This window comes from Simochromis diagramma, unplaced genomic scaffold (genome assembly GCF_900408965.1).
Source record: "Simochromis diagramma unplaced genomic scaffold, fSimDia1.1 OVJJ01000320.1, whole genome shotgun sequence".
Classification (NCBI taxonomy): Eukaryota; Metazoa; Chordata; class Actinopteri; order Cichliformes; family Cichlidae; genus Simochromis; species Simochromis diagramma.
In genome coordinates this window covers 5,380,173-5,406,468 of record NW_024386773.1, presented here as the reverse complement: position 1 = coordinate 5,406,468, position 26,296 = coordinate 5,380,173, and the positions used below count along the sequence as shown (strand labels likewise).

The window sequence follows — 26,296 nt, the reverse complement described above, 5'->3', positions numbered from 1 at the left end:
TTGTTTGCACTGTATATGTTGCCACTGGGGTCTATTTTCTCACGCTACAATCTTTCATTTCACTGTTTTGCTGATGACTTGCAGATCTATCTGCCTTTAAAAGCAGGGTCAGACTGACTTCAGCTATTATTACGCTGTCTTGATGACTTTAAATAGTGGATGTCTTTAAAAATATTTTTAATTAAACGAAAACAAAACATACATTGTCATTTTTGGTAACTTCATTAATAATCACACTGAGCCTTCAGACCTGTGGCAGGTCACAGGCTTTGGAATAGTCTTCCTCTTAATATTAGATATGCACAAACATCTCCAAAAGTTGATTCTGTTCATCTGGACGCAGCGTTTTCAGTGGGAGAAACGTTTTGTCACTCTTCCAAGTGACTTCTTCAGTCTCAGCTGACTGTAGAAAGACCATCTCTGAATCGAGGAGGGGGCCTAAGGGTACATCTTTCGCCATCTTAAAATGCTGTGATTGCAGCCATTCCACAACTCTCTGTGAATGGTACTCATGGCCATTGATCAGTGGGCTTTGATCAGTGGTTGTTGATCAATGGTCATTAGAATTTGCTTAATTATGATGAAGAAACTGACCTCCCAGCCCATTGTTCCTTCAGTGGGCTGGGAGGTCATTATGCAAATGTACTGTTTATAAGATTGGGGAAACCTGCAGTCAGCTGAGACTGAAGAAGTCACTTGAATGAGTGACGAAACGTTTCTCCCACAAAATGCTACGTCCAGATGAACAGAATCAACTTTTAGAGATTTACTTACCTGGATGAATGAGTCTGCATCAAGATCTGCACAAACACTTGAACATTTTAAATCGTTACTGAATGACAATTTTATGGTCTGGCATTAAACACACTTTGACCTAAACATTTTGGTTTTAACACCCTTAGTTGTTATTGTTGTTTTAGTTGTTTTTATGATGTATTTCATCTGCTTATTTGTTTTTTCTATATTTTACTGCATCATTGTTTTTGCATTTTATTTATTTTAGTGGCATTTTACATTGTTAAGCACTTTGTGCAGCATGGACTGTTTGGAGATGTGCTTTATAAATAAAGCTGACCTTGACCTTGACTTTGATTGCTTCCACCTGTTGTAAACTGTATTTCTCATTAGTAGTCAGTTTTCTGTTTATATAGTCCTGTGTTTCATTTACTTGGAGAGGGTCCTTTTGCTTTTGTTTTAGATTATCTCTTTATGGTTTTTTTTGTTCATTTCAGGTTGTTCTTTTTGTTTACATTAGGTCCTCCACACCACAGTTATGACACTTCTTTTCCTCATTCTTTAAAAAAAACACCAAGGTCACAGAAAGATTAGTAGTGGAAGTCCTTATGACACTGTTTTTAAGAGGTTTAATTTCATTTAAACCCAATTTACAGTGCAGCCTAATACCACCAGCTTCATTCTTTTTTAACTTCTACTCCAGCAGCTCTGGCTTAACTCATAGCATCACATTTGATGTAAATGTCAACTTCCCTCAAACTTTCCTCATTTTGTGGAAGATATTTTTAATTTCATGAGGTGTCAGATATCATTGTGTAAGTGAGTGATAGGTCTTTTATTACAGAGCCATGCTGTAACTACCTGCAGAATCTGGTCTGGCATTCCTGCTGAAGTATGCATGACCTCGCTAAAAAGGATTCTGTGAAGTCCCCAGATTCTATTTTTTTTATTGCACTTTGGCGATTCCTTAATTTAAAGGCGCATTTAAGTTAAAAAAAAAAAGATCATTTCATCATTTGACATGTTGTCCGTGTGCTCCTTGAATGCAGATCATTTAGTTAGACATTTTCAGCTTCAGACTTTTAGGATGTATGATGCACATACATATTCTATAACATAAGCATATTGAACCACTGTAATAAGGTTTTTGTTTCAAATCAGCCCACCTCTTAGTTTGAATCTCCAAGCATCTATTTTTGTATTTCCATAAAATGATGGTAAATGCCTGTAAAAACAACTTGTTTTGTTTGTGTGAAATCAAGGGTTTTCCCCCCAAAACATTTATATAAAAATTTAAATGAAACTTCTCTGACTTGAACTCAGGGAGGCATGGCTTTGCAAGTGTTTAATTCTGTATTCTGTCTGGCACTGAGGCTTAAAGGAAATCTGTGCTAAATCCTCATTTGTTAATCAGATATGTGTTTTTCTGCAGAACTGTGGGGCGCCGCCACCGTTGCGGGGGCCAGGACCCCTCACTGTGTTCGTCCCCACCAACCAGGCTGTGGACCGAGCCCGAGATGGCAGCATCCTGTACATGCTGAATGATGTAAGACCTCAGGGAGTCACTTCTTATGACACTTTTCATCTCTTTATGATTAGTGCAGATAACACATGCTGAGTTTTTTTTAATTATCAACAAATCAAATAAGAAGACCAAAGACTTTGTGACTCTGTCCCAAACTTAATTCTTACTGATAACATTCATCTTGAAGTAACCCAGATATGTTCAGTTTTGTTATTTTCTAAAGCACATTTGGTTCCTGCCATATTAGAGATTTTGTTTTTAATATATATTTTTTTCCAGGCCAAATATAAACTTCAGGAACTCCTCAGACACCACGTGTTTTCCCAGGCTGCGGTGAGCTCTTACCCTAACTCCCCAATCCTTCTGTCAGAGTCATTTATTTCACTTTCACTTGTTGCTTTTTCCTTTCTTTTTGCCTTTTATCCATTGGCGAACACAGATGAAAAAAGACTTAGCTCCACACTTTTATTCTTAGCTTTGCATTGCTCACAGTTCAAAATAGTCCTTATTTATCTTGTTCTGGGCCTTGGTGCCACCAAGAAACATTCATTTTTTTTATTGGCCACCAGGCAGTGACACTTTCAGGTCACATCAGTAAAAACATGAAGCTAATTTTGCAAATTATATTTATTATTAGAGTCAGAAAGGAGGATTATCCAGGATAATCTCACTGATTGACAATGTGTCAGTCAAGCCAGTGTGGTGTAATTGACCAGTATTTCTGGAGCAGTAACACTTAAATGTCTGTTAAATTAGTTGCACACATCGTTAGTGACTACATCCCTCCATTCATTCTGTCTGTTTGTAACAAAGACTAATTTCGTTAAATATATGGAAGCATAGGCCCTGTTAGCTCTCCCCCAGCAGATTGTCCGAGCAGCTGAGAAAACAGGCAGCAATTTTTTACACCAGCTTGTTAATCAATCAAAGACTTAATTCATTTGAAAGCCTGATTCTCAGCCTTGTACAACCTAACTGGAAAACTCAAAAACCTGTTTTATTTGATATCATCTATCATCCTGGGCCTTATTAGAGTTTCTGTCTGATTTCTTAGAGTGTTTATCTGACTCAGTTCTCAGCTCAGATAAAATAATTATTGGGGGTGATTTTATCATCCATGTAGATACTAAAAATGACAGCCTCAACATGGCATTTAATCTATTATTAGACTCAAATGGGTTCTTCCAAAACCCACCTACCACTTTCTACACACTCTAGATCTATCACTGAAGCCAGATAACACACACCAATTAGTTAAACTTTAAATTTCTCAAAGACATAAAGACCTTGATGACCTAAAAATTTCTGCTTCTAAATCAGATAAAAGTGAGGTTATTGTATACAGTGTTACGGCCCTAGCAGGGCCTCCTCCTGAAGGCGCCTGTGTGGGCGTGTCCCACTACCTCTTCTGCCTGAGGTGCCACCTTTCCCCTTTGTGCAGCTGACTCTCGTCAGTAATTAAGGAGATTTAAGCCCAGGGAAGGGTGAGCTCTGGGCGAGAGTGCCATTAGTGTGGTTACAGCTAGTGAGCTGCATGTCCGTGTTTGCAGCTGGTGAGCTGCACTCTTTTTGACTTACTTTGTACTTTATTGACTAACGTTTGAGTTTTGTTTGTTTCTTTAAATGGTGATAGCGGCTTGTCCGTCTCTTTTAGTTAGTTTTAATAGAAACTTTAATAAAACTCTTTGATTTAACCATTTTGCCTCTGTCTCCTTTTCCTGACCCGGACACTTTTTGTTACCCCCCCCCCCCCCCCCCCCCCCCCCCATCGCCTGGACCCTTTTAGGGGAACGTAACAACAGTCCAAAAAATTGTAGAAATCCGGTAGCCTATCTAGCCAGATGCTTACTCTGGATGGCATTACCATTACCTGTGAGGTATCTTGGAGTTGTTTTTGACCAAGATATTTTCCTGAATGCAAACAAATATGTAGGACTACTTTCTCCCTTTTGTGCAATATCTCCAAAATTAGAAACATCCTGTCTCAGAGTGATGCTGAAAAGCTAGCTTATGCCTTTATTGCTTCTAGGCTGGACTACTGTCATTTATTATTATTGGGATGTCCTAAAAATTCCCAGAAAAACCTTCAGTTGATTCAAAATGCTGCAGCAAGAGTACTGACGGGGATTAGACTGAGAGAGAGCATATTTCTCCTATATTGGCTTCTCTTCATTGGCTTCCTGTTAAATGCAGAATCAAATTCAAAATCCTGCTCCTCACATACAAGTTCTTGAATAATCAGGCTCCATCTTATCTTAATGACCTCGTAGTATCGTATCACCCCATTAGACCTCTTCACTCTCAGACTGCGGGCTTGTGATTCCCAGGGTATTTAAAAATAGAATAGGAGGCAGCTTTCAGGCCCCTCTTCTGTGGGACCAGCTTCCAGTTTGGATTCGGGTAACAGATGGAAGAAGTGGCTTGGGTGAGGGAACTCTGAATAAGCGGTAGAAAATGGATGGGTGGATGTTCAATATGAGCGTCAACCACTGCAACAGAATAAGAATGAAAGGAAACAGAAAGGAAATAAAGAAAAGCCAGACATGTAACCTTTTAATTTTATCAGATGAGTTATTCAGATATTTTTTAATCACATTTCTGCTTCTAAAAGTGTAAACTCCTCACATTTATTGACCCATTCCTCAAGCACCGCAAGTTTAGCCACACTACTGATCAGGGCACTAAAAATATAAACGTCATTAGATATTCTTTGTTCACGGTTGAAAAATCACGGTTATGATTTTTTTCTGTCTCTAGCTGACAGTTGATGATCTGAGCACACTCTCTCGGATTCAGACGATGGCAAATCAGATGGTCAAAATCGCTGCATCTGAGGACGTAAGTACAGTTCATTGGTACTTAACAATGCATGTCACAGTTTAATTTCTACCATATGTAGGACACACATTAGCAGATGACTTAAACACTAGCTGTCCTCTACTTCTCTGTCCTGCAGGGCGGGATCGTATTGGGTGAGAAAAGCATCCGTTTGATGAGCACCAACATCGTGGCATCCAATGGAATCATACATATGATTGACGGGCTGCTGTACCCGCCCTCCATCCTTCCCATCATGCCTCACCGCTGTGATGATGTTGACAGCAAGATCACTGTGGTGAGAAAAGACAGACACACACACACACACACACACACACAGAGTCTGAATCAGTTTAGTTCTGGGGGCGAGGGGTAATTAAAAAGGGTGTCAGTAGATTCTAAAGATGTTAGCACATGTGTTACAGCAACGCTTTCACTATCCATCAGTTTTTCTATATTGGTTCTTTCTTTCACACAGTGTAACTCCTAACCTTTTGCCTTGAGTCTGGTTGACAGTTTGCAGATGTAAATGAATATCAGAACTGAAATAGTTGGGGTCACTACTGCTGCATGTCATTGTTTTTTAAACTGCGATGAAGGAGAAACAACAATGGTCCTGACTTTGAAGAGCATTTTTGCCTGTTTTTTGGAGATGAAGCCATAATTGAAAAGATTCTCTCAATGACATTTTTGTCTGTTTATAATACTTTACATTAAAATTTGGCAGGTCATCTCCTGTAGAAATGGAAATATCATAGAGCTGGGCGATATGACCTCAAACCAAAATCACAATTAACATTTGACCTTAATTTTGGTTAAAGAATAATCATGATTACACACTTGAATAAAGGAAGGCACACACATATACAATGAGGGAAAAAGTTATTCGATCCTCTGCTGAATTTGTAAGTTTGATCAAGTTCAAAGAAATGAGCAGTCTCAGTCTGGAGAGACACAGTATATCAGCCAAAAGACATACAAAAGACATAAAATAAAACCTATAAATAGATTTTTGTGTCACTTACTGGAGTAAGTATTTGATCCCCAAACAAAACATGACTTAGTGCTTGGTGGAGAAACCTTTGCAGTAAGACGTTTATTGTAGTTAATCACCAGGTTTGCACACCTCTCAGGAGAGTTTTTTATTATGTTGATTACAGGTTCTAAATGTGGGCTTTTATTCATTTCCTATTAATTTCCCAGCTCTAATCATAGCCTTTCTTTCAGCAGGTTTGCCGTTTTCAGTAGAGCAGGATTAACTCTTTTAGTGCATGTTTATGTGTTTGAATCAATGGATTAAAAAAAACAACAGGCAACAACAAAAAAAATCCAATGATGGCACGTATTACCACCTCCCTCAAATATTAAAGTTTAATTTTTGTGTGTTTTCAGGGTCCTTGTGTTCACTGCAGTTACCTCTCTGCGACCCAGTGTCCAGAAGGCAGCACCGAGCTGGTAAAATGCATTCTGTTCTCTTCTACTTTATATATTGTTATTACTCTACATCAAAGATAACCCTAGCTTTCAGGGGTCTGAAAAGTAAAGCGGATATCTATCTGCCTTAAACCTGCATTCTTCCTAGTCTCCTGCAGGGGGTGACTCATGCAGGGGTGACTCTTCTTGTTAAAAGAATGAAGTCTGGTTGTATAAAGTCTAAGGTGGTGGTTCTCAGTCTTTTTGTGGTGTGTCTCACATCCTGTAGTCATTGGTTATTTAATCATCTACAGTGAAAAGTGTCATATTGACACCTCTTGTTCATCATATCTGGCTTGAGGTGTCAAAAACAGTGGCGCTTTACACTACATTCAGTCATTCACCCACTGGTGATGGCAAGCTACTTTGTAGCCACAGCTGCCCTGGGGCGCACTGACAGAGGCGAGGCTGCCGGCACCAGCGGGCCCTCTGACCACCACCAGTAGGCAAACATGGGGTTAGTATCTTGCCCAAGAATATTTGGCATGTAGCCAGGAGGCAGCCTGGGATCGAACCACTGACCTTCTGATTAGTGGCTGACCTGCTCTGCCACCTGAGCTACAGCCACTTTAAGTATGACTCAAGTGCTATTAAACAGAGCAAGGGATTTTTAACACAGCTTTTTCCAAACATCCTAGTTTTATTTTAGATGCTTACATTATTTTACTTCACATAAGGAAAAAATTATTTCACAAAAACTACCAGGTTGAAAGTTATTACCCCCCTCCAATGCTAGTAGTCAGTTTTGTATCCGTTTTTGCTCAATAACAGTCTGCAGTCGCTGGTTTCATTCTTCTTTGGTGAATCGCTCAAGCTCCTCTTGATTTGATGGTCTTCCGGCATAGAGCTTCAGTTACCCCCCACAGATTTCAGTGGATTCAAGTCAAGGCTTTAACCCTTTAAAGCCTATCGTTTTGCGTAACTATTTTTAAATCCCTGTAGAACCGGAACCACGTAAGCTAGCGCAATAATCTTTATTTTTGCATATGAAACCGGAGTTGTACTTACATCTTATGCCATCAGCTTGTCCACACATAGCTTTGCAAAAGCTGCATAAAAAGCGCTTGCAGGAACAAAAACATAATATTCGAGAAATATACTTTGCCGATCTGATCAGCTGTTCATAACACTTCCCACATTGAAATCGATGTCAGCGCGAACGATGGCATGTCCGCCATTACCTGCCTGAAACCGAAAGGGACGTCATTTTCGCGGAAAATGTAGTTTTTTACTTGTAGCCCTTAGAAGCTGGTGTTTTTATAAGTCATGTTTGACTTTATGCTTTTCTGAATAGTTTCTGTGATGCTTAGAACTCAAATTGCACTGCCTAAAATAGTTTATTTTGATGCACATGCTGTTTCTTTGCAGATTTGCATCATAAGATTGTTTTTTGTTTTTTCTGCAGTATATAAAAATTGCTGTATCTCAAAAATAAAACTATGAAGACACTCAAAATAAACCCTGTTGTTGGAAACTATTTTTTGCAACTTTTTTGTATTTAAAGTTTTGAGTGATAAACCTCTTAAATTTCTCCAAGTAGAAATATATGTATAAAAAACCAAAAATGATTTTCAATTTTTTTGTAGTTTATTGCACTTTTTTTCAATTTATGTTGTTACTATGGACTTAATGCATACATATTATTAAAATTTGGGCTATAACAGTTGTATTGATGTATAGTAACTTGAAATGCTCCCTAAAATGGCACTACAGCATGTAAAAACATAAAGTAAGCTCTGGCGGCCTTGGTTCTATGGTAGGTTTCAAAGGGTTAATGCTTGTCAATAACATTCACTGTGGTCATCTGGAGGTAAGCGACGATCCAGACCCAGTTTTGCTCGTGACTGCTTGAGATTTCACATATCCTTCTTTCTTCATGGTTTCTTCCACCTTGACAAGATTCCCAGTTCAAGACACTCTGAAGTGTCCCCCCAGCATAACACTCCCACCACTGTGTTTCACTGTGGGGATGGTGTTCTTTGTTTTGTACGCCTGTTCCTTCTTTCTCCAAACATAAGCAGCATCTCTGTGGCCAAAGAGTCCTAATTTTATCTCATCTGATCAAAGGACGCACTTTCAGCATGTATACTCTTTCTCTAGGTTGTCCTTAGCATACTTCAGGCTGGTTTGAAGGTGTCTTTCCTGCAGGAGTGGAGTTTTTCTTAGTCTGCAACTTCACAGTCCATTCCTGTGCAGGGTCCAAGTGATCATCTTTTTTGAGACTACACTTCCTGACTTGACTAAGTCATTAATTTGTGTCTTGGCAGTTGTTCTGAATGTTAGGTTTACATTGTTGGATTGTCATTTATGCTTAGAAATGTATATATGCTTAGAGTTATATAATCAATTGCATATTGATAGGATGGTTGATCCTTAGCAAGTCTGCTAAGACTCTGTGTGCCTTCCAGAGTGTTCTGGCATACACACACATCCTAAGGTCATGAGAGAGGTCGTACCTTCTCTAACTGATTTATGGTATAGGAGGACACCTACTCTGTATCTGTTTTAGTATAAGAGCCTTTGTTTAGGTGGACTGCTGGACTCCTGGCACCAGCAGGTCTGGGGAGTCTTCACAGGGTCACATTTTGACACCCCCCCCCCCCCCCCACACACACACACACACGTATACCTACACATATACCTACACATACACACAGACAGTACTCTTTGTTCACATGCATGCCTATGTAAGATGTCATATGTTAATGAATCTATACATATTCATGTAACTATGGCATTATTTTTGTGCCACTATTCTGAGCGCACGTAAAAAAAATTTGAGCACACGTAAAAAAAATGTGCAGGTGCAAGTGTTGCATTTTGAGGAGAAATTTATTTTGAGCGAAGAAAAGCTACATTTAAGTGAACAAAATTCATTGCTGCAACACAGAGTGGCGGAGTTTGAAATATTACTCTTTCTGGGTTACAAAATAAATTTTTAAGATATTTTCATGCGAGAATGGTGCTGTGTAAACTTCTAATATCTGCTCGATTCATCAAGACATCACATATTTGCATAAGTGCTCTAACGTTTTCGGAGATGCCCGTTACCCACCAGCTGACCGGGTGGTCACTCGGGTTAAACATAATATATAAGGCTGAACTGACACCACCAGGTATTATAGGAAAAACCATAAAGCCTTTGAACTAAAACAAACGCTGTTGTGACAGTGATGTACACTGTCTTGTTGGTATATATGCATGATTTGTATCACCTTAATGTTTCCCTCTCACCACATAACCAAACCGATATCATGACCAGCAGCTTTTACAGCTGTGGCTCCAGCAAACATCAGCTGATACTAGAAAGTAATATTAAATAAATTATAACAACAGCTTATCAAGCTTGAACATGCTGCTGTTGTTTAGCGCAACATCCGCTGGTTTCCTCTTTCTGGCGCAAAGTGGGCGATAAACAAACAAGGGAGACGATCAACTGATCATTGATCAGTTTCATGATTGAAGTAGAAACGGGAGAGGGAGGGAGAGAGAGAATGAGAGAAGAAGAGGCAGCTGTGCAGCAACGTAAAGACAGAATAACTCCAGCTTTGTGTCTTTTTTTCATTCTAGCTGAAGTACGGGATGAATCGCGTTCCTTTTTCCCTCAATACGGATGTATTGTAATTGGTCCAGCCCAGAGTTGATCATGACCAATTGGCTAATCCACCACCTTTCATTGTTTATACCATTACAAAAACAAACAAACAAACATAAAAGTGAAAAATCATCATTGCCCCACGGGGCAAATGCCTGGTACGCCCAATGGCCAGTCCAGCTACGCGGTCAGCTGGTGGGTAATGGGCATCTCCGAAAACGTTAGAGCACTTATGCAAATATGTGATGTCTTGATAAATCAAGCAGATATTTGAAGTTTACACAGCACCATTCTTGCATGAAAATATCTTAAAAATTTATTTTGTAACCCAGAAAGAGTAATATTTCAAACTCCGCCACTCTGCGTTGGGGCTCAAGAGTTGGGAGTTCGTCTTGTAATCGGAAGGTTGCCGGTTCGAGCCCTCTGTCAGTGTGCCCCAGGGCGGCTGTGGCTACAATGTAGCTTGCCATCACCAGTGTGTGAATGTGTGTGTGAATGGGTGGATGACTGAATGTGTAAAGCGCTTTGGGGTCCTTAAGGACTAGTAAAGCGCTATACAAATACAGGCCATTTACCAAATACAGGCCATTTCTGCGTTCCCCCGCCACTGCCTTGTTTGAGTTTTGGAAGAAATGGATTCTGGGATATTGCATTTTGTCATTTCGAGCTGATTGGAGACCAAAACAGCCAATCAGATTTTTTTGCATCCAAGTCTGTGATTGGCTGGTTTTGTGGCACGGTGAACAGAAAGAGTTGAACGCGCACGGGCAGAAATGTTGAGAGCGCAAGCAACACATTGCGAGCGAGCCCAAATGCAAAAACTGAGCGAGAGGGGCTGCTATTGTGTGTGTGTATATGGATAATAGCAAACACTAAAATACATTTTTGCTCGCAGCAATGAATTTTGTTCACTCAAATTTAGCTTTTCTTCGCTCAAAATAAATTCCTCCTCAAAATGCAACAATTGCACCTGCAATTTTTGTTTTTACGTGCGCTCCAATTTTTGCGCGCGCTCAGAATAGTGGCACAAAAATAACGCCATATGTAACCACAATAAAGAGCAGTGCTACGGGGGAGCTAACTGAGAGTGACTGGGGTTTGAGCGGAAGGAACGGCGCTCATTAGAGTTCTCTCCCTCGTGCACGAGCAACACAAAGAGCTCTGGTGACTTGCGTCTTGCTTTTCCCATTGTAGTAGAATTGGCTTGGCGTTCCAGCAATAGGCCTGTGCTACACAGGCCTATTGCCTATTATGTGGCAGTCTTTGAATTTGTTTAAGATTTATTATTGCAGTTCTTGACACTTGGAAAAATCTTTTGCATGATGCTTTCTAGATGATAACCCTCAGTTTTAACTGGATTTTAAAAGCTTTGAGCACCACAAAGTTATAGCACAGCAGGGGCTTGTAAAAGAGCACTGGAGAAAACTTTGACAAAAACTTTAAAATTTCATATTGGGATTAATAATTTTATCCTCCGCAATAATTACTTTGTCTGGTTGCTTTTCTGCCTTGCAGTTTGCAGAGCTTAATGATTCGTTCTTCTGCTTTTGTGTTCACCTGATTCTGCCTAAAAAAATCAACCTGGTTTCAAGTGTTTGAAGCTCACAGAAACCATCAGTCGTGCCATGATTTGATGTTGAGAAACCCCTCTTTGCTTAGTTCTGATGCCATGCTTTTCACAGGGACACAATTTCGAATGCTCTGGGAATCTTTCCCAGCATCACTTTGGTCATTTTGCCAGCCAGTGCGGGTTTTTTTTATGTGAACTAGTAGCAAAAAATCTATGCTTCTGTCTATTCAGGGTAGTCATCTGAGCGACTGCGAGTACGTCACATCTCCTCTCAGGCCATCGCTCAGCAAAGGCTGCGCCAAATACTGCAACACCACCAAACAGGTGAAAGAGGAACTGGTGCTTTATTTTTAACTTGATGCAGCTGAGTTATTATAGGCAATCATTTTTACATTTGCTTTTGTTTTATGTAATTTGTGATTTTTGTTTTGTCCGATCAGTTTAATTCTGCTTAGTTTCCTGTGTTTTATTAGTTTTTCATTTTAATTATGTGTGATATTTATCAGGATGTTCACAGTTGCTGAGCTGTATTGGAAGTGTTTTACTGACACACCTGATTGTCGTCTTTTGTCACTTCCAATTCCCCAGTGGTGGATTAGTCCTTATTGAAACATATATTTAATACATTTGAAAACATTTATTGGTTTTGTTCTGTAATGTGTGTGTGTGTGTGTGTGTGTGTGTGTGTGTGTGTGTGTGTGTGTGTGTGTGTTTCACAGGTAGCAAAGTGTTGTAAAGGTTTCTATGGTCCGGACTGTAAGCCCTGCATCGGAGGATTTCAGCATCCATGCTACGACAAAGGAACTGTAAGGAGGAACATTCAGGCAGCCTCGTCCCTCGGCTGATGTGTTTTAATTTTTAATTTTTTGCTTTGATTGCACACAGTGCTCTGATGGTATCCATGGTAATGGCTCATGTAGCTGTCAGGCAGGCTGGACGGGTATTGCCTGCCACATCTGCTCAGATCGAAACAAACATGGTGTGAACTGTGATGAAGGTAACGCCTCCTCTTAGCTGACAGCTTTTCACTATGTTCAATGAAATGTCCATTTCCAATTTGATGTATTTACATACAGAAATTATGTTTTTTAAATTTCGTTTTAGTTTTTTCTTTTAAGTTCAGTTTTGGTTCTGTTGGTTTTCAGAGCGACTTTGCTTGTTTCATTTTGAGTTTATTGTTTATTTAATGTTTATTTTTTTCTGTAGTTCTTGTAAGTTTCTATATTGATTCTGGGTTTTTACCCCTCAGCCGTAAAAGGCTTATGGGGCATTATTGTCACCCTGCTGGGCGGGTGGATAGCATGGTCATGCACGTTTGGGAATGTGAGTTATTGTAAATGCTGTAAGTCGAGAACAAGGCAATGTAGGATTTTGAAATTTATACTGTAGGTCTGTCTACTAAAAATCTCAGATGTGTTCAAATTGCAGTGACCTCGAGTTCATGGGACCTTGAGGTCAAATTTTCTGAAAATCTTGTGATTCTCAAGAATGAGGCAATGAAGGATTGTAAAATTTATACCATAGGTGTGTCTAATAGGAGGCTGAGGGATAACACTGGCAGCAGCCATTATTTTTATTTCCTAAAATCAGCATGAATTATGTATTATCCTGAGAATAAAATGGCCTTTGGTATTCTGATTTTTTTTATTGGTATTCAGAAAAGGTACTGCAATATCTTTCTTTTCTGAATACTAAGGGTCATTGAGTTGCAGACATGGCATCCTGTCTCAATAAATAAATTAAGCCTCCTGATGCTTGTTGAGCTGATAAATTTGAAGAAAGTAACAAAAGAACGAAGTATGAGCTCTACACAAGAGTGACTGAGCTCCTCAGCCTGTATATAAGCCCACAGACACCCTATGAAGGAAGCTCATTTCCTCTGCCTCTATCCTCAGTCCTATTCTTTTGGCGAGGTTAGGAATGTAGAACAACCAGTAAACTGGCCTTCATGCTGAGCCCTTTGTTCACCACAGCAGACCAGTACAAGGTCCACATCACTGCACCAATCCTGACATGAATGACCTTCTTAGAATTTTATTGTCGATCCATCCAACAGTGGTTGAGGCCCTTTACCCAGAACCACATAAATCACACTAATTTATGGACCTGCTAGAAGAAATGAGGCCAAAAATATGATTAATCTTTGGAAATCATATTTACAAATGCTTCATTTTTACCCTTATATCAACATCCATTGTCCTGTTTTCTGAGGCTTAACTGGATTAATATTATTATAATAACTATTTAGTGTGAAAAACCTCTGTATATGGAAATAAAGTACTGTACAGAGGGTAATGGAGGTGCATTTTGTTTAAATATTCAAACTAACTGACTGAAAATTATGACATAATGTGTATGTGCTTGTCTTTAGATTGCCGCTGTGTTCACGGAACGTGCGATAACCGACCAGGCAGCGCTGGTGTGTGTCGGAGAGGTTCTTGTTTGGAGGGATTCTCCGGGGACCTGTGTGACAAGACGGCCACGCCGTGCAACGCAGACGGACTGCTGCAGCATTGTCACATCCACGCATACTGTAATCAGACAGGACTGGCTATTACGTAAGAAAATACTAATCATAAAACCATTACTATAACTTGATGCTGAGAGATCGTTTTGTGTTGAGTCACTTTTTAGGTGTTGTAAATTTTTAGACAGCAAAAACTTTCTTGTTCTTGCCGTGGCTCCTGAGGTCTGTTTTTGGACATTTAATTAGCATTCTGGAGCCATCCCCGCTCGCTTACTCCTCAATGTCTGAAACAAACTGCACAAAACTCTCTGTAATCGGATGTATCCTCAGTTCTTCTTTGGACTACGTTTTCGGATTAAGGTACTTGTGATAATCAAGGATTAAAGACTTTGTACAATGCCTGCAATTTTTAAGTTTCACTACTGGCCTGAAAAGGAGGATGCTCGATCAGATCTGGGTTTTTTTGTGAAGTAGGCCAAGTTTTCATCAGAAATGCTATTCTAGCTTGCTTGGCACTTGCGTTAGCATGACTGATCTTCTCGTGACAGATGGCATACTGTTGGCAGATGAAGCTATCAGACAGATAGACATTTGTGACAGTTTATTCATTGATACAGCTTTGTTGTGTTTGGCCCAGCATGAGAAAATTATCCTTTTTTTACCCCAGATCTCTCCATCCATCCATCTATCCACCAGCCCACCCTGTTGAGTCCTTTGTATCCACCTGCTCCCAGGACACCAAGTGTTCTTGTGCCAGCCAACAGACATAAACTCTTCCACATGTCCTGCATGTGGAGGAGTTATGGCTCTACTCTGAGCGCCCCCTGAATAACTTAGGGCCTCATCCTATCTCTAAGTGGAGGCTTATTTTTCTCAAAAATGAATGAATGAAAAAATGAAGTTTGAACAACTGCACACCCTGGGTTTTGTGATGAGGAAACGTATAGCATTTCTTGTTTTTTTTTTTTATGTATATATAAAAGCTAAGTTTTACTTTGAGTTTTATAATAAAAAAAAAACAAAATCTAATGGGCGTTTAAGAAACTGCCCTGAAATTCATGTGGAAACGTATAATCAAAAGCCATAATCAAGCCAAAATGTCTCTTCATCCATCATCTTATGATCAAATAACTGCCAAAGGTTTAAATGCTGGCGTGGTTAAAATGTTCTGGTTGTCCTGTACTGTTGTTTAAATAGATTTTTAGTAATTCCTTCAGCGATGTTCTGTGAAGAAATAAACAACAGGGATTTGTCACCTCTGTTATTGCATCACCTGTTGAGTTTGTTTAACTGTGTGTGTGTGTGTGTGTGTGTGTGTGTGTGTGTGTGTGTGTGTGTGTGTGTGTGTGTGTGTCTTACATAAGGTGTGTATGTAAGGATGGATATGAGGGTGACGGTCACTCCTGTACTGCCATCAACCCCTGTCTGAAGAGTAACCGAGGAGACTGCGACACCAATGTAAGATTATTTCTTTGTGTGTGTGTGCCTGTGTGTCTTCAAAGCAGTGATAGGATTTAGGACAGAACCCCCCCGGAGTCTAGACGCTGATGGTGGTGAAGGAAGAAGCCTGAGGCTGTGAAACGGGGCTCTGACTGAGGTGTCTGTGGGGTGGGGATTGGGAGGAGGAGGGTTGAACGAATGAGGGTCTGTAAGGGAGTACGACGGCGATTTGACACAAAAATGGAAGCTGATTGGCTCAAAGAATGTGGGCAAGAAGATAATTGGACTAGAGTAATGATGTCAATATTGAGATTGATAGTGTGGGAAATTTAGTGATGTAAAGAACAGAAAAGCAGCCGAACACCCAGGAAAGCAGACAGATGAGTGACTATAGAGCTTTCAAATTGAGTTTCATTTCAATAAAGCACACAAACCGATTTACTAATGTTTGCAACATTTCAACTTACTGCTTGTATATTTAATGAAGAAGAAAGAAAGAAGAAGAAAAAAGCATGTCTTATATTTCTTGATCGATACTGAAATGAACTGACTGAGCCTGTGTTTAAAAAATAGCTATCAACTAACTAACAACAACTATGAAAGCTTTTTGGGGATTATGCTCACATACTGTTTTGTCACATTTTTTTTTGTAAATCTGGCTTTATGTGTTGTTGTTCTGCTATATTTATTTAATGTGTGTGATTTTATTTAACTTTTCACCTTCAGTAATCATAAAGATAAGCTCATTCAGTGCAGTGTTCTTGTCTTTCTGACACATCCTCTTTCTCTGCAGGCTGAGTGTGTGTATGCGGGTCCAGGTAATGCTTCATGTGTGTGTGCTGAGGGCTGGACGGGTGATGGCAGAGTGTGTGTGGAGATCAACAACTGTCTGCTGGAGAGTCGAGGAAGCTGCAGCACCAACGCGGACTGTAAACACATCGGACCCGGACAGGTCGGTGCTTAAAATTTGTGATAGGATAAACTTTGAACTATGTTCATTGTGAATTTTCAGCTCCATATTTTGATTCTTGTACTCCGGTATAGAAGCTCAGTATAAATCCTGGGCCAAAACTAACCAGAGATCACTTGTATATATGCTGACCACATTATGTAAAAGTTGCAAATATGAGAATTCACCATTGTATATGCAAAAATAACTGGTTATTAACCAGCTGTCAGGCTGTTCTGTTTCTCATCTGACTGTTTCTCCATCTGCAGAGTGACTGTGTTTGTAAAACTGGATACATGGGCAATGGAAAGGTGTGTGTCCTCATCAACCCCTGCCTAAAAAAGAACGGAGGCTGCCATGAGCTGGTATACACACACACACACACACACACACACACACCTACACACACACACATGAACACATATGCCAAGTAAGAATGACTAATAATAACCATAGATCACAATTTCCCAACTTTTGGGTTAAATAAAGCATGTTGGTTTCGAATGAGATTGTAGTGTTATGTGATCAGCAGCACAAACACCATGTAGAGTGTAGCTCCAGTTCAGTGAGTCAGGAGGTGAAGCCTAGCAGACACTTACAGCTACAGTTGTCCAAGTCAGCACACCTGTTAGTCAAAACCTCTAACTTTTAAGCCAAATATATAAGATGTATAGTTATTATTAATGGGGAAAATTAGTTATAGAGCCTGGTACCATTGTAACAGGCATTAAATAGTTTTAATGCTGTAAAGTTGGGTATTTTAACATAGGAGTCTGACGGGACTGGCTTTGTTTTGGAGCCAGCCTCAAGCTTCAATGTAAGCCTTGGAGGTTAGCACTCAATAATGATAATTGTAGCTTTTCTCATTGATGGGTTACACTAACTCTGCATTCAGAAAAATGTATCAACAGTGTAAATCCATTAAGTTTAAAGGTAAAGATTCAGTCCCATCAATTAGCGTTTGTATATAACTACAGAGGAACTCTACTTGCAGGGCAAATAAGGTGCAATTAGGAAAAAATATCTTAATGATGATCATTAAAAGAAATTAGTTTGAAAAAATTAGGTAAAATAGCTAAAAGATTGTGAAAAATGTTTTTATTAGCATAATGAGATTTGATCAGACATCAAGAAAGTATTTGAAGTCTTTGTCTGTTGGATGAATTTTATTAAATCTTTAGAGAGCTTGTGATTCTTTTCCCAACATGAAATTTTTTCCTTGTTTGGCATTTTGTATTGGGGATATGATGAGAGCAACCTTAGTGAGACCCATAGTCAGAGCAGCCACTTTCACCAGATGAATCAAATAATTACAGTTGATTCGAGGTCCTGATCTGTGTATGCTAACAAAGAAAGCATCCCTCTGTGTGTAGAAAAGCTGTTTATGGTCACACTTTGTAGAAAATAGTTCATACTTCTAGTCATTGAAGAGACCATAGTATTATTGCTTTTCTATTTTTAAAGTTTAAATCTTTATCCCTTGAGAGCATAGTAGGCATAAACCTTGTTTCTCTTTTCTGCCCTGCTCGTAGAACAGAATTACTGGGTCTGCATCACAAGTTAGTGAGGGTGGTCTCTGCCTACTCTAGCAGCTGCTCTTGGAAAACCTGAAAACTATTCTAATGCTTGTCAAACCTCATCTTTATTGATGTCAGAACTTTTCATTATGTTTGGTACAGGCGATGTCATCAACTGTTATCTCAAAGGAAATTCTTGCATGTAAAACAAAAAATTAGCTTGTGAGTACTTTGTGATGCCACAAATTTAGTTTAATTTAGATTAGCATCCTATAATTCTCTCTCTCTCTTTCTGTGTGTGTGTGTGTGTTTTGTTTTTTGTATGTCAGGCAAAGTGTGAGAAGACAGATGGTGGAGGTCACACCTGTACCTGTCCTGACGGCTACGCTGGAGACGGAAACATTTGCTACGGATCATTACTTGACGTAAATACTTAGCTCATTATGATCCATTGTGGTTATATAAGTTGAACTCATTCACTTTCATGGTGAGCCAAATCAGTTTCACTATGTTAAGTGAAAATAAAATGAAAGACAGTCAAAGTGTGGAACTAATATCTTTTTCATAATCTGGATTGAAGGCCGTTTATATTTATTTACTGCAGGTGCTTTAATTTCATTTCAACCATACAACATTTTTCAGGTTACACTCAGTTTTTATGCTTTAGAAAAAAAAAGCATACATGTGGCCAATATGTAGCCGGTCCTCAGGCTGCAAAAGAAAAGGAAAAAAATGTAAATTATTTATTAGTTTATTTATTGCAGAAAAAATAAATTTAACATGAGCACTCAGAGAACACGAGCAAGGATATAATAAAACTGTTTTATGATGTTTCTATTATAACAGGCTGGCATTAACCTGCTTATAAAACAACGTATTGATGTCTGACTTTTGACCTTTGACCTTGAAACCTTACATACTAAAATGCTGTATTTTATGATTTGTACTCATATGATTGTAGCACAATTGGCTGAGATCTTTAGCCTCTATATATAAAAAAAAATAAGATTTTAAGATGCATTCATGAGTTTTGCAAAGTTTATTGCATCATTGTGACATCATAGGGCATCTAATTGAAAAAACGTGTGTTGGATCGCCCTCTCCATGCTCTTTCATATGATATATGTTTTATATAAGTTTATATAGACTTATACGACCGTGGCTCAGGGGGTTGGGAAGCGTATCTGTAACCGGAAGGTCGCTGGTTTGATCCCCGGGCTCTCTGTCCTGGTCGTTGTGTCCTTGGGCAAGACACTTCACCTACCGCCTACTGGTGTTGGCCAGAGGGGCCGATGGTGCAATATGGCAGCCTCGCTTCTGTCAGTCTGCCCCAGGGCAGCTGTGGCTACAACCGTAGCTTGCCTCCACCAGTGAGTGAATGAATAGTGGCATTGAAAAGCGCTATATAAATCCAATCCATTATTATAAGTCAAATGTCTGGGCATGGGTTTAGTTCTTTTTTTTTAATTAAGATGCCAGATTGCAGTTATTTTTTTGCCTTTCTGAACAGAAAAAAATGTTTTACTGGTTGAATGTTACGCTTGATAAATTTCTGACTCCTTAGAGAAGTCCAGTGCGTATATTTGGCTTCAGTTTGTTATTTGTCTCATAAATATCAATCTAGTTCTTACTTTTTAAAATGTTTTTAAACAAGATTTCTAAAATATTTCTGTTATTGTTTGTATTACTTCAGACTTGATTCATTAACTGTAATTCATTACACAGTTATGTTTCTGTGGGTGTGTTTGCAGGAGCTGGAGATGAATGTAAAGATGTACAGTTTCTACCGGCTGACTCAGGTAAGTAAGAGGAAGACAAACTACTCTATAGTTATTGAACTTCGTCGGTTTTCTCGGTTCAAAGTTAAACTACATTAAAGCCTTGATAGCTGGCGAGTTTCCTAATTTAGTGACTGATGTTGAAAATAGGTAGAAATCTGGGATTTTCACCCCTTCTACAGCTGTTCTCCTGCAGCTCCCTCCTTTCTGTTTTGAGCCTCTCAGAAGACTGGTGTAGAGACTGACACATAAGCTAAAGACATTTACTGCTGTGCATTTTGGCCTGTTAAAAGAATATGTGTCAACTTAAACGCACACTGATTTTATAAAATATTCTACATTTCCACCTGCTGTAAAAATATGTTTTTGACAGGAAAGGGAAGCCTTTACAGAAATCGCTGTTTTGTCAACTGTGTGATGGTTTTCTCATCTATTGTTGTGCATGGCACTGTAGTGGCAAAAGTGTTGTTAAAAGTTAAAAAATATGAATAAATTTACCAGCCAATGGAGTCAAGGCAGCCAAAACAATTAGACACCTACCCAGAATGAGTGTTACCTTTGACACAGGTGAAGCTTCTGTAGGTCCACCTGCTCATTGTTTTCATAAACTACTCTGCTCCAATGATAACTAAGCTGTATACGGTGTCATGTGATCAGCGTTTCAGTCATGCCTTTGAGGACCTGGATGGGAACTTAACTGTGTTGGTGCCTACTAGAGACGCTCTCAGGAACATGAGTACAGCTGACAACTTATTCTGGAACACCCGACACCACCTGCCTTACTTTCTGCGGTTAGTAAAGTCACACACACATTAAAACTGATCCTTGAGCTCAGACAAAGCATGCCAGTGCATGAAGTTTGTGTGACAGAATCAGTGTTTCTAACACAAAATAAAAATGGAGCCAGCTTAGCACAAAGTCTAACTAAGAAATTTAGTTTACTTTTCTGTTTGTAGACTTTTTAAAATATTGATTTTATATTGAATTTTAATCTTCTTTGTTCTTTTGTTTGGTTGTTATGTTTTATTTTTTTCTGTATTATATAGTAATATGCTTGTCTTTAAACTCTGTTATGTTTTAGTGCAATATAAAAATTAAAGTGATTTTTAAACCAGCTGACAGGAGTCTGCGGGGGTATTATGATAAGTTACAGAGAATCTCTGTGTATGGAAATGAGTATTTCCAAAGTTTTCTCCAGGCCATTGTAAATTTGATGAGACAGCTATAGACAGTGACTCATTTATCTAACACCACAATCTAGTTTAAGGTCTGTATGATCGTTTTCTTAATGAATCACAGAGATAGAATGATTTAAAGGGATACAGTATAATTCGCTTGAGATTTGGCAGATATGGGCAGCATGTGGCCAGAGGAAATCTTACTTTGCTTAAAAGGCGTCTCCTCTCCACATTAGCCTGCAGAATAAGAAGCCTGAGCTGTATTCTGCTTGTGGCCACATTTACATATTACCTGAATTGCTGACTATCACGCCTTAGGCATGTGCGATGTGCTTTTACCTTACCTTATCTTTTCACACTGCTTACAGCTGTTTGAGTTTATTAAATACTTGAATCCTCATATGATCCATAGGTGTGTCTCCAAAGACAGAGATCCATTTATGCATAAGACACAGCAGCAGTGACTGATAATTATTTAGTTATACCCAACACATACAGATAATCAGTCAGTAGCCAATAGTATTTCACAACAGGTGAGGCAGGTGAGCTGCCACAGAGAAGCACAGTTTAATGTTAATCTCTTGTTCTACAGATCGGTATGTAAAGTATTTGGGTATTGTATCAGTATAGTGTTCATGGATATTTGCTATCGCTACGATCTCTGATCTTTGTATTTAAATGTATAGCATAATATTTATTAATTATATGAACCCCCAGCCCATCGCCCTCTTCCCCATTGTCCAACTGATATTCAAAGGTCAGTTGCCCAGATTAAGTGGTGCTGCATTTCACCTATAGCATTTCACCTATAGCAGACCTAACTAAATACAATCCTCCATAACCCAGCCAAAATTCTGGCTCCCACAGATTGGCTCTATGCCCATGTGGCAAAAATATTACAATCAATCAATTACAGAGATTCCTGATTTTAACTCCTTATCTGCCAAAGGAAGACAATATTGTAGACCTGCACAAGGCTGGAATGGACTACAAGGCCATCAGCAAGAAGCTTGGTGTGAAGACGACAACTGAAAAATTATTCAGATATGATAGAAAATAGAAGAAAAATAGAAATGTGATTAGGAATCACCCTCAGTCTGGAGCTCCATGTAATATTTTGCCCAATGGGGTGAAGATGATCTTGAGAACTAAGGTGGATCAGCCTAAAACTATGTGGGAGGGGCTTGTTAATGATCTGAAGGCAGTAGCAACCACAGACACCAAGAACAGCAATGGTTACTCACTGTGCCATAAATGAGGTCTTGCAGCACCCACAAGGTCACCCTGCTCAAAAAGGCACACGTACACGTCAGTCTTAAGTTTGTCAATGAACCTTTAAATGATTCAGAGAAGGTTTGAGACAAAGAGCTGTGGTCAGATTAAACCAAAATCAAATCAACCCGCTGTGTTTGAGGAAGAGAAATACTGAGGGTCACTCAAAGAATACCATCCCCACAGTTAAGCACATAAGTGGTAACATCATGCTTTGGGGCTGTTTTTCTGGTCAGGAGGGAGCTGAAGCTTTGTGTTGGCAAGCAGCATCCAAGAAACAAAAAGGATTTAGAATGTTTCTGTAATGAGGGGTGGGCCAAAGTCCTTCCTGAGATCTGTGCAAACCTGGTGACCAACTACAAGTTACCATTTGGCTTGCCAACAAAGGTTTCTCCGCCAAGTACTAAGTCATATTTTGCTTGGTGATGAATTACTTATTCCATTCAGTGACATGCGAGTTTCATGTACTCTGTGTTTTTTTCTTTTATATTTCTGGATTCTCTCTCTGTCTCAATTAAAATGAAACTACCAGGTCTTCTGTAATTGAGCAAACTTACAAATTCAGCAGGAGTTCAAATAAGCATTTCCCTCACTGATAGTTGTGTCAGTAAAGATGTTGGTGGTGCATCTGAAAGACTGTAAAAATTAAACATTTCTGTACTGTTTAAATTAGGAACTGCTGATCTGATAGACCACATGTCCTTTGCTGACAGGATCCTGGAGCGTGTTGTGTGTTTTAGAAAACTTTTCATTTATTTACTGCTCCCTTTGGTTGCAGGGCCCACGTGTTGAAGGGGATCTACTCTGTGGAAGATCTGGGCAGTATGGTGGGCAAAAGACTGCCAACTCTAAACCTACCCACTCAGTGGGAGATCAGCAACAGCAGTGGGGTAAGAGTGGGTCAGTTGTGTCTCACCACATAACTACACATTCTGGTGGGTTTACTCAGATTTTTTGTGTTCACAAGGTTTGCCTGATGTAGAAACTGCAGGTGTACAAGGGTATTCATGTCACTACATTCATGTTAGATATAACTAGTTTCTATGGAAATGATTTGCATTTTATCCTCTTTAAACTGGCGCTTACAGACAAATGTGGTATACTTTAACAAAATTAGAGAGAAAAATCATTTCAGTCATTCAATCAATTCAGTCAATCTTTCAATCAAAATCATTCTGTCATTTTAATTCTTTAATAGGAAAATCTATAAGAATAACTTCAGTCAGTACCATTATTGTTTTGGATCCATTTTATTGTACCTTACCTTTTCGGCTGTGTGTGTGTGTGTGTGTGTGTGTGTGTGTGTGTGTGTGTGTGTGTGTGTGTGTGTGCGCGCGCGCGCGTGTGTGTTTCAGGTCATCCAAATTGGAAAAGCATCCATCCTCACCCCCAACCTACCTGCGATCAATGGCTATCTCCACGTCATAGACAAGGTACACGTGAATCTTTACAGTGAAATGAAAAGAAATAAATACAGATTTTTTTCATGCAGAGCAAATAATGATGTGAATAAATAACATTATTAGCATATTAGTTTACTCTCTCTCCATCTACACATACAGAGCACCTTTCTCTCTGTCTGTCTGTTGTCAGATTCTGGCTCCGCCTCTCTCAGACCTCCCACCTGAGCCTCCCACACTTATGGCTTTCCTAAACTCCTCTTCCAACTTCACGCTTTTCAGAGAGTATGTTCTGGTAAGTCTGTCTGATCTCAGCATCATGTGATAAGATGTAATCCTTTTTTATTTTTAATCTTGTTTTATTCTTCTTCTTCTTATTATTATTATTACATTTAATTAACTTCCTGTGTGTTTTCTCTCAGATGTACAACCTGTCTTCAAATCTTACTGAGTCATTTACACTTCTGCTGCCAACAGATGAGGCTATAAGGCAGCATCTTAGCAGGACTAACACCTCCATCCTGGTAGGTCAATAATATAATTCAGTGGACAGCTGCTATTCTGCAAAACCTCCAAACACTTGTCAAGAAAATGGATACTTTAAAGGTTGTTTTATACAACCTTTAAAGTATTTATACATTTCTCATTTTTAAAAATAACTCAAATAATTCAGAAATGAGCTAAATCTATTAACAAAATGTAAAGGAGCAACCACTCTTAGTTTATGTCCAAAAACATTTATGTAACGATCATTAGGTGTTAGAATATCAGCTGAGTTTAAAACATCTGATCTGTATATTTGTGTAACACCAGTTGCACAAAAGCCATTAACTGGTACAGCGGGTCAGTATAACTATTATTTAATTTCTTATTTACAAAAAAAGGCAAACCTTCTTGAGAAACTGAGGAAGGGCGAAAAAAAAATATTACAAATTAAATGGCAGCATACGTGCAAAAATATTTCAATGCATCCACTGGTAAAACAGCACCTCCTGGTGGTGAACATTAACCCAAAATCTGCAGAGGGAAATTACAAAAAGTACCTTTAATATTATTTACGTATGTGAAAACATTTATTGGCATCACAACATGTGGATTGTGCAACCTAAATGAATAAAGTGGTGAAATTCAGACTGACACACATTACGAACATCCACATCAAATAATAATTGAGCTGTTTCATATAACGCAAAATGAAGTGAGCATTCCCAGCAAACAATGGTACTAAGGTGGTTTGTTTGTACTGACCAAAATAATGAATCACCTTTTTGTGTCAGATATCTCCCTGTCAGGAGAGGAAGGAAATATCTGAAAGAGAATTGATGTCTATAAACCAGGCTATGTATTAATTTGGCACAGGATGTTTTTATGTTGGTCTGCTGTGTTTGAACTACAGTATCTTAAAGATGGGCTACTAAGAGCTTATCTTAGATACTCACATACTGTTTATAACAAAGCTCTAATTTGTGTATAAAGTGAAATGTTTGTTGCATTAACAATTTTTTTTGTAGTTGACCATCATGTCCACTCCTATTTTCTCTTCCTGCTGGTGAGATGATCCACTGCAACTCTTGTCTTTGGCTATAAATAAATCCTCTGTCTTCCATCTGTCCAGGACTCTGATGTGTTCAAGTACCATGTGATTCTTAATGAGCTGCTCTTCCCTGACCGCTTGCCTGATGGCACACTGAAAAGCACTCTGCTTGGAACTGAGTACCAGGTCCAGTTCCACTTGGACAACAACAACCAGGTAACAATAACTGCACTGACACCAGCTTAACAGCCATGAAACTAGTGGTGGGTCATACAGCCTCACAATTATATCATTATATTCAAAGAAAATTTACAATAATGATATTTCTGACAACATAGAAGAAATACTGAGTAAGATCTTCTTAATACCTGCAGCTTCCAGGCAGCAGGATTTATAAGAGCTACTGTCATTTTTAAGAGACTTCTTAATTTGTAGAAACAGCAGCATGACACTGCAGTGGTAGTAACACAATAAACCAACTGTAAGGACAAAAGTAGTCTAGGTCGTGTTTTTCCCAGAAGTTCTCAGTAAAAGTATAAAATGATTTTATACTTTAGTTTAACGACAACTAAGGTAATGTAACCTTGTAATTTGCCAGGAGCTGCACAATAATGTCACGTAATAAAAACTGAAATAATTTTCTGCCTGGGTTGTTGTGTTGAGCTTTTTATCCAGCTCCATATAAAGCCCCATTTTTCTACCATTACCTCACAATTAATGAGTGCTAAAACTTAAACATCCAGAAGGCAAACTAGCAGATTTAAAAAAGGTAAGACGAGACATACAGTGACATAGGAAGAAAAGGCAGCAGGGAATGAGTGGCTCCGTAACCACAGGGAGAAAGACTCTGCTGATGTTGAAATTTGTGAAAAGTGGAAAATGGAAATATAATAAAATGGAAAATAGAACATATTCACCATAAAAATGGACATTCTCGCTAGAGAGGGCATCAGAGGGCATCGCTTGGTTGTAAAACTAAGTCCAATTGCATTGAGTTCTGTGGGAAAATGTACCTGCTGCTTTTTTGATCTGTTCAGTTAGTAAGT

At 39.0% G+C, this 26,296-nt stretch overlaps 1 protein-coding gene across 1 annotated transcript in view; it reads left to right on the top strand.

The window, feature by feature from the left end:
* The window catches only part of stab1 (stabilin 1), a 169,234-nt gene that overhangs the window by 27,016 nt on the left and 115,922 nt on the right, over positions 1-26,296 (top strand). The window contains exons 15-34 of the mRNA XM_040004521.1: positions 2,168-2,281; positions 2,540-2,593; positions 5,018-5,098; positions 5,217-5,375; positions 6,470-6,532; positions 11,947-12,039; positions 12,435-12,521; positions 12,601-12,712; positions 14,087-14,273; positions 15,547-15,640; positions 16,416-16,574; positions 16,841-16,936; positions 18,418-18,513; positions 19,840-19,887; positions 20,524-20,657; positions 23,095-23,206; positions 23,672-23,749; positions 23,910-24,011; positions 24,139-24,240; positions 25,332-25,466. Coding sequence (XP_039860455.1) covers positions 2,168-2,281; positions 2,540-2,593; positions 5,018-5,098; positions 5,217-5,375; positions 6,470-6,532; positions 11,947-12,039; positions 12,435-12,521; positions 12,601-12,712; positions 14,087-14,273; positions 15,547-15,640; positions 16,416-16,574; positions 16,841-16,936; positions 18,418-18,513; positions 19,840-19,887; positions 20,524-20,657; positions 23,095-23,206; positions 23,672-23,749; positions 23,910-24,011; positions 24,139-24,240; positions 25,332-25,466 — 2,106 coding nt within the window. The remainder of the gene's footprint in view (positions 1-2,167; positions 2,282-2,539; positions 2,594-5,017; positions 5,099-5,216; positions 5,376-6,469; positions 6,533-11,946; positions 12,040-12,434; positions 12,522-12,600; positions 12,713-14,086; positions 14,274-15,546; positions 15,641-16,415; positions 16,575-16,840; positions 16,937-18,417; positions 18,514-19,839; positions 19,888-20,523; positions 20,658-23,094; positions 23,207-23,671; positions 23,750-23,909; positions 24,012-24,138; positions 24,241-25,331; positions 25,467-26,296) is intronic.